At 42.7% G+C, this 13,116-nt stretch overlaps 2 protein-coding genes across 2 annotated transcripts; both read right to left on the bottom strand.

Annotated features, from left to right (window-relative positions):
• Positions 1-1,494: 1,494 nt before the first annotated feature.
• On the bottom strand, positions 1,495-3,272 carry LOC125371768 (uncharacterized protein DDB_G0290685-like). Its single transcript, XM_048380490.1, has 2 exons — positions 2,000-3,272; positions 1,495-1,949 (listed from the first exon to the last, which is right to left on the bottom strand). Exons 1-2 carry the CDS (start codon positions 3,270-3,272, stop codon positions 1,495-1,497), a joined length of 1,728 nt encoding a protein of 575 aa, XP_048236447.1.
• Positions 3,273-6,623: 3,351 nt separating this feature from the next.
• Positions 6,624-12,682, bottom strand: LOC124136842. The gene is made up of 4 exons (XM_046502888.2): positions 12,559-12,682; positions 8,952-9,095; positions 8,379-8,480; positions 6,624-7,416 (listed from the first exon to the last, which is right to left on the bottom strand). Exons 1-4 carry the CDS (start codon positions 12,637-12,639, stop codon positions 7,294-7,296), a joined length of 450 nt encoding a protein of 149 aa, XP_046358844.2. The 5' UTR covers positions 12,640-12,682; the 3' UTR covers positions 6,624-7,293.
• Between the last annotated feature and the right edge of the window lie 434 nt (positions 12,683-13,116).

Here is a 13,116-nt window from a genome sequence, read left to right as displayed (position 1 = left end):
TAAAGTGTTCGCCCGTCTCAACAGATTAGGGATACGATGAAGGCCTAAGGACTACTGTCGAGTGAGTGAGTGAGATAGTTGGGTTTATAGCCGCTTTTAACAGTATTCCAGTTATATCGCGGCATGTCAGCTTAATGTGGGTGGAAAGCCCGAAGTGATGCAGGTCTCTAAACGTTTAGGGACGCAGCTTTGCACGGCGAATCGCGGCGCCTGAGACGACTGGGCCATACGTGCCCCCTCAAACATTTAGAACGCGTGAGTAGCTTATATGGTTGATGTGACTCAGTCTGTGTTTTGCAGAAACGTTTCTGCAGACACCAAAATGTTAATGATACGCTCTGCACAGGGCGCTCTGGGTCAAGAACACAAGTCAAGGCTCGATAAATCAGAAACTAGGTTTAAAGAAATCGAGCCCAAATAGCCACACTTGCTCCAGGCCACCGGAGTTAACGTTTCTGACCTGACGATTTGAAATCGTTTGCTGGAAACTAATCTGCATGCTCAGCGAACACGTGTATCACCGTTAACAAATCGACACATTCTGACCAGGCGCCAATGGTGTTTGGAGCGTAGAAACTGAGGGAATCGACGAAAGTCGCGTGTAATTATCTGAGTTGAGATGAACTCCGGGGTCGTGTCTTAACGAACACGACTGACTTGGGCGTAGGTTTGACGATATGGGGCGGGATCATATTGGCCCCTAAAACGCCACTGCATCGTTTCCATGGGAGTGTCACAGGTGAGAGAAAATATACTAACGCCCTTAGATGTTCTGTTTGCGCGCCATGCTGGTCTGTAAATAATAGACTGGGATATTGTTCACATCTTAAAGTCATTTATGAAGGCCCGTTTATCAGTCTAGCATGACCTCTAAATATATTCTGTCACAAGAACAACAGCTGAAAGCTAGGTGTGCCTCACATTAATATACCATGGGACAGAAAAGCGATTTCTGTTACATTAAGATAAGGTCGTTAATCTACACATCATAGACCTACAGCCAAAATAATTTTTACCACGGTTTTAAATCACTCTTGATTAAAAAACAAACAAAGATAGATGCATGAAACAAAAGGTATTAAAAAGATCCAAATCTCAACGATATCAACATTGAAAATGACAGTCATGCAGCATCCGATGTTGGCATGCCAGTTGCCCAAATTGATGTGGCTTAGCAAAAACAAGTATTCATGGTAATGGACAAACGGCAAACTGTTATTGTAACGGCAAACACATCTAAAATCGCCCAAGTTCATTGACACGTCACATTAATAGCGTGTAAGACTACCCCCTGCTACAAGACAAGAACTCTCCGGCACACAGAAAAAGTCAGTTGCCAGATGTAGTCACGCGGGATACGTCGCCATTCTTCTTGGAGGGCATGGATGCCTGATGTCTCCCCTATCTGTTTGTAACGTTACATCAGGTTAGATACAGCATAGCGGGAGCAATCAAAAGTTATAGCAATGTTGGAATGATTGGTTCCCATCTGTATCATACCCAGGGTCCGCTCGCTTTATCCACCCGGGTATTGTCCCCTGCTTTATCCACCACGGTATTGTCCCCTGCTTTATCCACCACGGTATTGTCCCCTGCTTTATCCACCACGGTATCGTCCCCTGCTTTATCCACCACGGTATGGTCCCCTGCTTTATCCACCACGGTATTGTCCCCTGCTTTATCCACCACGGTATTGTCCCCTGCTTTATCCACCACGGTATTGTCCCCTGCTTTATCCACCACGGTATTGTCCCCTGCTTTATCCACCACGGTATTGTCCCCTGCTTTATCCACCACGGTATTGTCCCCTGCTTTATCCACCACGGTATTGTCCCCTGCTTTATCCACCACGGTATTGTCCCCTGCTTTATCCACCACGGTATTGTCCCCTGCTTTATCCACCACGCTATTATTGTCACCTGCTTTATCCACCACGCTGTTTTTGTCCCCTGCTTTTTATCCACCACAGTATAATTGTCCCCTACTTTGTCCCCCACACTTTCATTGTCCCCTGTTTTATCAACCACGCTATAATTGTCCCCAGCTTTATCCACCACGGTATGATTGTCCCCGGCTTTATCAACCACGCTGTTATTGTCCCCTGCTTTATCAACCACGCTATTATCCACCTCGCTGTTATTGTCCCCTGCTTTATCCACCACGCTGTTATTGTCCCCTTCTTTGTCCACCACGCTGTTATTGTCCCCTGCTTTGTCCACCACGCTGTTATTGTCCCCTTCTTTGTCCACCACGCTGTTATTGTCCCCTGCTTTATCCACCACGCTGTTATTGTCCCCTGCTTTACCCACTACGATATTATTGTCCCCTGCTTTATCCACCACGCTGTTATTGTCCCCTTCTTTGTCCACCACGCTGTTATTGTCCCCTTCTTTGTCCACCACGCTGTTATTGTCCCCTTCTTTGTCCACCACGCTGTTATTGTCCCCTTCTTTGTCCACCACGCTGTTATTGTCCCCTGCTTTATCCACCACGCTGTTATTGTCCCCTTCTTTGTCCACCACGCTGTTATTGTCCCCTGCTTTATCCACCACGCTGTTATTGTCCCCTTCTTTGTCCACCACGCTGTTATTGTCCCCTGCTTTGTCCACCACGCTGTTATTGTCCCCTTCTTTGTCCACCACGCTGTTATTGTCCCCTTCTTTGTCCACCACGCTGTTATTGTCCCCTTCTTTGTCCACCACGCTGTTATTGTCCCCTTCTTTGTCCACCACGCTGTTATTGTCCCCTTCTTTGTCCACCACGCTGTTATTGTCCCCTGCTTTATCCACCACGCTGTTATTGTCCCCTTCTTTGTCCACCACGCTGTTATTGTCCCCTGCTTTGTCCACCACGCTGTTATTGTCCCCTGCTTTATCCACCATGCTGTTATTGTCCCCTGCTTTACCCACCACGCTGTTATTGTCCCCTGCTTTATCCACCACGCTGTTATTGTCCCCTGCTTTACCCACTACGATATTATTGTCCCCTTCTTTGTCCACCACGCTGTTATTGTCCCCTGCTTTATCCACCACGCTGTTATTGTCCCCTTCTTTGTCCACCACGCTGTTATTGTCCCCTGCTTTATCCACCATGCCGTTATTGTCCCCTGCTTTATCCACCACGCTGTTATTGCCCCCTGCTTTACCCACCATGCTGTTATTGTCCCCTGCTTTATCCACCATGCCGTTATTGTCCCCTGCTTTATCCACTACGCTATTATTGTCCCCTGCTTTATCCACCACGCTGTTATTGTCCCCTGCTTTATCCACCATGTTATTATCGCAACCTGCTTTATCCACCATGCTTTCATTTTACCCAGCTTTATCCACCATGCTATTATTGTCCCCTGCTCTATCCACATGATATTTTCCCCTACTTTTCCAACCATTTTAGTGCCTCCTGCTAATGCAAGAAGAAAACTGCGTTCAAATATCTTGCAATAAAATTTCATTTATCTCCCTGTGAATCTAATTTTCTTTATGGAATCTATTGTCCAAACTGACAAGACAATTATTCTGTTTTTAATGTTGACATGTACATGACCTTTATGTTCATGTGAGAGCAGGCATGTGTCAGCAATACACATCTCAAACACTATCTGGGTAGCCGAGTGGTTAAAGCATTCACTCGCACGCCGCAGACCCGGGTTCGATTGCCGACATGGGAACAATGTGTGAAGTCCATTTCTGGTTTCCCCCGCCGTGATATTGCTGGAATATTGCTAAAAGCGGCGTAAAATCAAACACTCTCATTCACGCAAACTCTATCTTCTTAACACTTCTTCACATAACCTGAAGAGTTGTTTGTCCTTTCTCCACAAAGTGTGCATTTTACATAATCGAAATACAAAAACCTACATTTCTTCCGCCCAGTGGATAACTCTGTTTTTCACCAGTTGATTGACTCGAAGGTGACAAAGACATAAAGGGATTGCATTGTACAGATACTATTTACAACTATGTGTTCATGTGTACATAACGGACAAGGACGAACATGACAGCAATCAGACAAGTCATTTAATGTATTTTATAGCTATACTGGCCGCTTACATCTCGTTAAAACCGGATGACCACGTACATGGGTGATCAGCGGTCGGTTCGTCCCAGTTGAGTTCAGTCAGGGCCAGTTCCTGAAGATATTCATAGCCGAATAATGAGAACAATTACCGATAAAGCAAAGACACAAATAGTTCACGAATTGTGCATGGGCACCGTGGATGTTCATGGTGGAGTTGACCCCTACAGGGTGTATGCTTGGTCATCTGGTGTACATACATTATCATCAGGAAATTCTGCTGAGAGCAGAGTCGGTTGTACGATTCTACATAACGAGCATGTGTTTATGAATCACCATCAATCAGCGATGATACCAGCTGTTAGGAAGTGTAACCTGTCACACCGCCGGCACCCGCACTTAGTTGCCAGTTTGTTTCGGATTTCTAAATGGAACCCTAACTCGCTCTAGGAACACTAAGTGGAAATGGCTTCAACATTCTGTCCGGGACATTCATATTCAACTGAAACACAATGGAGTAAGTGGTATACTGGCTTAGACATACCTGTCACAGTTTATGGCCGGCACAATGTCAACACGACGTCATGCCAAAGTTCATGGATTCACTAGGTATTTGTTTCTGGTGTACTGCTTTTGAAACAAGAGCCCAGAAAAGCGGCCTTTTTGACAAATACACAAAAGTCATAAACGTCTTCTCGATTTTTTTAAAACTTTGGCTTTCCATTCACACAAAGTTAACACATCACAATGTTGGTAAAATATTTTTTTCAGCGGCTCTCGCCCTTCAAAATACCCATTGTTTTTCTTCCCGTTGGGATTCGGGGTCAGTGTAGATCACCAGTGCCCCATTCTCGTGTTCGTGTGGGTATTCCAGATCAGTACGGATCACCATTACCCACGTATGTCTCTGTTACGTGTCAATTCCCGAATTGAAAGAAAATGTTAACCCAGAAGTCTGTACGTAAAGGAAATTAGTGTGAAACCAACAGTGTAACTCATTGTAACTATTTTCATCTATTGAGAAATCGATACGATTATGCCCATTTTGTGACATTGTTGTCGAAGATGAATACCATTTCATGTTTATTTGCCCTACATACGAAAATCTAAGAGACAAGTACTTACCGCAGTGGTCTCTATCTCATTTTAATGCTAAAAGATTGTCTTCATTACTGTCTTGCAAGGATCATATAACACAACATCAACTGGCTTTGTACATACATAATGCTTTTTTGTTACGAAGTGAATTGTTACCTTGACTTTGTATTTTATAAAATATGTTATGTAACTCCGTTGTATATGGGCCTGTGGCCTTTCATACAATAAAGAATTGAATTGAATTGAACTATCTACTGGAAATTTAAACACAGTGTAATCGCATCACAGAATATTCCTCACGTTTCTACAACACTCTATCACAGTTCACGGTATTCCGGAAGTTTACACACCATACTAGAATCAAAATATAGTAACTTCCTCACAACTGCTTACATTAAATAATACTATATCCATGACCAAGATATCCTGGCACAACTAAGGGACGCAACCCTACACTGGACCAACAGTGCCCTTGCATACAAAACGTAATTTGCGATACGTTAGTAATGCCAGTGAAGATGACATACTTCAGAACAAGTTTAAGCGATCCTCATTCCTAAGCATATTTACAAACATGTTCAGGTTAACTATCATGCATCAGTACAGTTAGACATGTCAGTGTCACCACATACCTGCACATGCACTGCAAATTATACGTCAAAACATGCTATGTGATCCCGACAGAGAGCTATCGAACTGTTTCACAACATACCTGTACCTACAAGGTAATAGCTTGTACATGTTCACGGGGAATAGAAGTGGTTTGAAACCAGGTCGGCAGATGGTCTTAGTTTGAAGTTATCTCTGTATTTAAAATACAATACTGTCCCCCCCCCCCCCCCCTAACATGCATTAACGGACAGCTCCTATCTGCCATCGTTAAAAAGCATATATATAGTTTTCCCTCGCTATACGAACTCATTCTCTCCCGTTACAAACCTCCAGTGAGGTCATTCTATTATTTTCCAGTCGGGTGAAATCTCATAAACAGGGATTTTCTCAAATTCCCTGGGATATTTTGCTTTTTAACACAATGTATTGAAATGTAAAATAAAATGACAAATGTTTTATGTATATGCCCGAGGATTGAGCACGCAACCTTCGTATCTGTAGCCCAGTGAGTGTACCAAGGCTGGGCAGGCGCTGATACGTCACAAGCGTTGTCAAGGAACGTACGCCAGCCACAGACATTTTACGCCCGTTTCCTAAGGTTGATGGACAGTGTGTTTGAAACATGAATATTGATAAATGTTGTTTTGAGGGTTGTTTGAGCTTTACATTTGAAACATTTATGCTTTGGATAAAACCTCGGGGCTAATGACCCTCGGTGTTATCCCGCGGATGCGGGTTTTAAATATTATAAAAACCCTCGAACGTGCCTTATCCTCCACATAATTCCCACGTTCCCTCGGTATAACTACCGATAGTTTCGCGCTTCATGTGGAGCAAGCACTGGAGCTGCATCCAATACGAGAATGCTCCGTGTATCTGCATGAGAACAAGACGCGCAGTAAGGAACATCTTTGTAATATCATATTGAGGACAACAATTTTGATATCTATTTCATATATACTTTGGAGCCCAATGAGTTGATACTTTCTTCATTACCAAAGTTCATATGATAATGAAATGTCTCTCCTGGCAAATGCCTACTGAAGTAGTAATATGAAAGTTCAGCGGTTCACCGGTCGGTCATCACATAAGGTGGAGTCTCTTCTAATGTTGATGACATGACAGGCCTGTCAGGTCGGGGTCGTCTTCAAGGCTCTTCCTGCCAGGCGTAAGCTCTAGTGTCCACCCCTTGACGTTGGCATAGGAGGGTCATCCTTCCCCAGAGTTGTACTCATATCTTTATATATGGCTTGTCGTGTTAAGCCCTTCTTCCGCAAGTACTTCATCATTACATGTTCCTCAGGTTTGTTCAATTTCCAAAGTTCACAGATCCCAGTTTACATTAGAGACTCCTGTGCTTATGAGGTAACGTAGAAAACAAAAGATTTCACTATTCCCGAAATTTTAACTATGTGTGGCTCAGAAGTTATCAATCAACCCTCATGTCTGTAATATGATAACAATGACGTAGGGCGCGTGCAGTCCTTAAATATGTGATCCGTATCAATTTATTATTAAGAGATAATTGAATTGAATTTCCATCAATACAGCTACGTCACAGTAAAGTATCTATGCCCGAGTCAGATTGAAGACATTCCGGTGACGACAGTGATGGGTGATAAACGAAGGGGCGGTCGTCTTGTCTACTGGACTTTGTGATGCTGGATTAGCTACCAGGGCCATCAACTGCAACTGTACAATAGACAGGACATTTTATTAAGTCTTGAAACATTGACCAAGCGCATAATATAGATAATATGTGTTTGGCAGAATTTCAACTCGAGTTAATAATTAGCATTACACGCAGTTGTGTTACTTCCCCGGTCTCATGCTGCAATGCGGTCGGGTAGCCTAGTGGTTAAAGCGTTCGCTCGTCACGCCGAAGACCCGGGTTCGATTCCCGACATGGGTACAATGTGTGAAGCCCATTTCTGGTGTCCCCCGCCGTGATATTGCTGGAATATTGCTAAAAGCGGCGTAAAACCATATTCACTCACTCATGCTGCAATGGAAAGTAAATGCATGAGTTAATGTGTCATGTTTTCACAGTGGCAAAGCAGGGATGATAACAGGAGTTGGAATCCACTGCTTATAGCTAGTCTCGCAGCTTGGTTCCTGAGAGTTTCTAGCCCTGTCCCACACTGAAGCACATGTACCACATGTAGTGTCTCCTCAGGCAGGTGACTTTGTTCGATATGTGCCTCTGTTCAACCAGCAGTGAATGGGTACCCGGTATTATGAGATGACAATGTGATTGTTAACCTTCCAGCGCCGAACAGGCAGATTGGTTTGTATACTCCCCAGGGAGCTGAGAATGATTGATGAGTGCACACTGATCAAGTGACCGGGGTGATAATAGGGCTTTGAGCATGACCCTGAGTGGTGTGGAAATATGCGCATCACAAAAAACCTAGTAGTAGTAGTAGTAGTAGTAGTAGTAGTAGTAGTAGGAGTGGTGCAACTCGACGTCGCCTGACTGCGTATGGCTTTTGCGCCGTTTTAGCGCTATTCCAGCAACGTCACTCACATCGGGGCGGGGCTCCACATATCGTAAGTATTGAAAATCGAGCCAGGATCATCGGCGTGACGGGCTTACGCGTTAATCGCTAGGTTATTCCACCGTTCTAGTCAATTCAACAACTGAAATAACTTACTTCCAAAGTCTCTATGTTTACAGGGTCGTGGACTGCTATCCTCTCCGCGTCAGTTAGAGCCAGTACATAGCAGGACGAGTGGCCGATCATAAGCATGTTTCCCTGCACAACACACGTGACGTTATAGGAACAATAATGAGTGAGTGAGTGAGTTGGATTGAACGCCGCTTTTAACAGTATTCCAGTTAAATCACGGCGTGTCAGCTTAATGTGGGAGAAAAGCCCGAAGCGATGCAGGTCTTAGACGTTTACCACTTCGGTGAAACCCACGAGCACGGGTATAGTGCTGACAAACCTAGAAACCGGAATTCGAATCCACATTCATAGGTTTCTGGCGTGCCCAAAGGACTCTGCACAGAGAGTCGCAGCGCCTTAGACGACTTGGCCACCCGTGCCCCCGAACAATAATGAACAATCTACATGAATAGCATTGTACATTTTAAAAATTGTCCCTTAAAGTGTTTCAGGTTCATACCCCATAGACCGTAACATAATGTACTTATGATTGCGTAAAATGTGCTTAATTATTGGTAATTGTGTGTAAAGTTGAAAGTAAGGTTACTGGGTACTTACTGATGTGTGATCGTAATAGAAGTGAAAGCTGTTGTGTTCGTTAGTGTCCTTCACATGACGCGTTGATACAGCAAGGACGGGTATCGCGGTGGTGGTCGCAGCAGAAGGCGTGGATGCTGTGGATGCTGTGGTCGATGAATGGACCTGGTGGTCAGACATTATTTCTTTAGTACCCTGCCCGTACTCAAAATATATAAATACCATACACCTAAACACTCTTTCCTTTTCCCTATTGAATATATTTATCACACACCATTAACACATGCTATTTATGAGGTTTACATACATACCTTGGCAATACAGGCACAGTTGTTCTTCACGTGGGCTTTCTAGTGTTTATCACAAACAATGACTATTCTAAAGTTCTTACATCTAAACCTTGACATCATTCTTGCATAATACAGCGGAAGTTCAGGTGATGATATCAACTACCGCTACTAATTGAATAAGGACTTGAGTTATTTGTAGTATTTACATTTAGGCAGAGACAGCCATGCCATGTCTTATGAGAAGCATACAGAACAATATTATATTACCAATGTCTTCACTTAACCATTCAAAACCAAATCCACATTGGGAGAGGAGGGTCCTGATGATGGTTGCCCGTGGTTACCACAATCATCCAGTGACTTGAGCACAAAGTAGTGTAGGAATTGTAATTGTAGTAACTCTCCATGTGAATGAGCCTGCACAAGTAGCAGACTGCCTCTGACATGAAATGATATTGCTGAGGGGTTCTGCCAAACTCTACAAGGACCATATATTGTTGCTGAGACATAAATGTTTTCTAAAGAATAATATGTAGTTTCCCATATTTTATATCCATTATAAAAAATAAGTCATATGGAATAATCACACCCGGTTCATCACAAGCTATGTGTTCACAGTCCTGCTGAAATGGATTAAATGATAATCCTGCTTGTGTGCTTCGTGTTCTTATTTGGTCCGGGGACGTTTAGTAGCGCTAAAAAAATACCAACATAATTTGTACAATGTCTGAGTGGTCCGCCCTTTCTTGTCCTGATGAGACTGAGATTAATTTCTGTAGCATTACAAACCTCGTCCGTAGTGTTAGTTTTCTCCTGGAGCTGGTTTGTAGAGTCTGCTGAAACAGTACCAGCCTATATTCTCGCACAAATAGAAGGAATACTTATTCAAAATATATAAACCATTCCACCATTTTCTTCCATTCTAGTTACAAGATGATGTATAAACATGTTGCAGTTTCTAAGTCTTATTATATAGCCTTGGCGGGATCCTACGTTGCACTTGACATATTTTGACAAGCCAGTCTCCGTCCTACCACAAGCAGAGAGGCAGAGAGTTTGGGGAGAACAGAAACAATAAACTGGAAGAGATAACACCTGATTACAATTTGTTGGAGAGATCAAACACAGCAACATTGACACAGTCAATGATAAAGAAAAGTCAATGAAGAAACACTAAATCAAAACCTCTTCACTTGGTATGTTTTGATAGTAGCCTCATTAGTGTCATGCCTCTGTTTAAGTCCTTGATTTCCCACACATGTTAACATTTTACACAATGAATCAATCAGAGATACCTGCACAGTTGTTTGGGTGATGTACACTGCCAGACATGTGAAGCGGACGTATATTACTCTTTCGCTGGAGTATCCTCTTTATGTATAAGCTAAGTAAGCAGTTGTTATATGGTTTCTGCATCGTCTCTTCTTGAACGGAGTATGACTGTGAGGAGCATAAACAGTATGTCAATACTGCAGTAAATAACAGCTATAAAAACCTTTCCATATTCATAAGAGATCTCTGCCAATAGCAGTGTCGATTGTACGATTCAAAGCAAATCTACATGGTCAGCTCCAGTCAAACCTGTGTTACGTGGTCGTTTCATTTCTGCCTGTGTGATCTGCTGCCTGTCTGACACACACACACACACACACACACACACACACACACACACACACACACACACCAGCGCCCCTAATCCTATCTTAAGCAGAGGCTTTGCCTCAACACTGCCTCTTGCCTGTATTAATGCTAACAACTAATCAACCTCAGGACTAAGGAAACACTTTGATTTTCATGGGTAATGCCACGTAGATTAGATCGCCGATTGCTTGGATGCACAAAACGATTTTAGAAGAAATGAACAAAAGCGTTGAACATCAGCGACAGCGGTTGAACATTCTGATGAAGCATCCGATGGAAGGTGCCCTGTTTCGACAAGTAGGTATGCAGAGTGTACATGTGTTTCTGAAATAATGTAAACGGTTGGCCTAGATGTGAGAGCCATCCTAAAACTTTCATTTGTAGTTTTACAAGTTTTGAAATAACGTAAAGAAGGTATTTTTTCTGTTTACTGATTACAAAGGTAATATAGCATCCCTATGGCAACAGTGCTCGCTCGGTGGTTTATTTTATGGTCAAGGTGATGGTTACAGTTTATATCGGTGCGTAAAGGATACAAAGATGTCCCGCAGTAAGGTAAGTGTCTTGAATTCAAACTTTAGTGAGGCTTCAATCGTAACTTACATGTGAAACCTAAATTTTATTTAATTACAATCCGAATTGATTCAAATATATAAATGGAAGGGACATATTATGAATAAACATGGTATCGAAGTTGAGCAGAGATCATATTGTAAGTTCAAACTGTTCAGATCAAATTTATGTCCTTATCAAGCTGTCATCTTGGCACTCATATTGACCTGCACGTACCTTCCTGACTTTCGTAAACAAAAACCGTTATCTGAAGATAATACTTGATACAACGGTATATCCGTTAGAATAGCAACCTATGCTTGCCGCAAAAGGCGACTAGGCTCGTTGTAATAGGCGACTAATGGGATCGAGTGGTCAGGCTCGCCAACTTGGCTGATGCATGTCATCGTATCCAAATTTCGCGGAACGATGCTCATGATGTCAATCACTAGATTATCTCGTCCAGACTCGATTATATACAGACCGCCGTCATCTCGCTGGAATATTGCTGAGTGTGGCGTTTAACAACAAACAAACAAACATAGTACAACGGTAAACTGAAGGACGAGCTGTTGTTCTCAATGTTCGCCTATTGTCTGAATACAACATTACATCTGAAGTTTCTTCATCCAGTTGGCTTCCCGACCGAGTTCTCCTGGTTGGAAGAAACTGATGTGTTAATAGTAGTCGTAGACACTGCTGTATTTAGTCCATGCCCAGCGAACGACATTCCTTTCATATATACTGTGAAATCTGATACCACAACGTGACAAAGCGTCATGAGCACGATGGTGACATGTACACCGACATCAAAGTGAAAATACCTTATTATTGTGAATGAAATAAAACGCCACATTTTGACCATTTGTTGCATTGTCGCACTTTGAATAACATTTTGGCTTTTGACCAAAGGACAAAGCAACTTTGTTTGAAGTAAAAAAGGCCCAGGTTAGGAACGTCGAAAATAATTAGGCGTCGCACTTTTTTGAACTCATGTAGAGATTCGGAACACATGCAGTGGCCTTCAACCTCTGGCCTAAACCAGTGTAATCTGTATTATTGAGTGGAGTATTGAATTTGAAGATTGCGGGGGAATACACCCGGTGATTGGATACAAACGTTATTTCATGTCAACGTCATCGTACCCTTACAAAGGCAGTCACAGAAAGTAGGAGCAGGAAGTTCAGCATGGTGTGTTCTGTGTTCACAAAAAGTAATGCCAGCATGGGTGACGATGTATATTCAGGACAAAGTACGACAGGTGGTCGTGTGTCACTTATCTAAACACGAGGTGTGCCTACGGCGCTACCATTTAATGATAAAACTATGAAATTGTATTAACAAGTTGTTTACGTGTATTTTATCGGACATAATATACGGCAAGGTATTGATTATAACAGCTTAATGAAAGTATGAATGACATGTGTGAAAAGTTAATCCGAAAAAGAGGTCTCCGCAATTACATGAAAAATTGGAACATTTTCAGTGCGGTATTCTGAGTGCAGGAAGCCCTGATGAGACCGATAATCATTTTAATTTATGATAAATTGGCGCAGTTTATTCGGGGCGGTGAATTTGCTGCGGTTTTGATAGGTTACACTACTCACTTAAAGTGATCAAATTTTGTTGAAAAAGCTAAAAAATTACGAATGTTGCTGGCGATATTCGCATTTGAAGACCCCTACTGTAGGATAAGCTGCTTG

Source organism: Haliotis rufescens, unplaced genomic scaffold (genome assembly GCF_023055435.1).
Source record: "Haliotis rufescens isolate VD_foot unplaced genomic scaffold, xgHalRufe1.0.p SCAF_31, whole genome shotgun sequence".
NCBI lineage: Eukaryota > Metazoa > Mollusca > Gastropoda > Lepetellida > Haliotidae > Haliotis > Haliotis rufescens.
The sequence above is the reverse complement of the archived record's forward strand: the minus strand, read 5'-3'. Positions and strand labels throughout refer to the sequence as shown.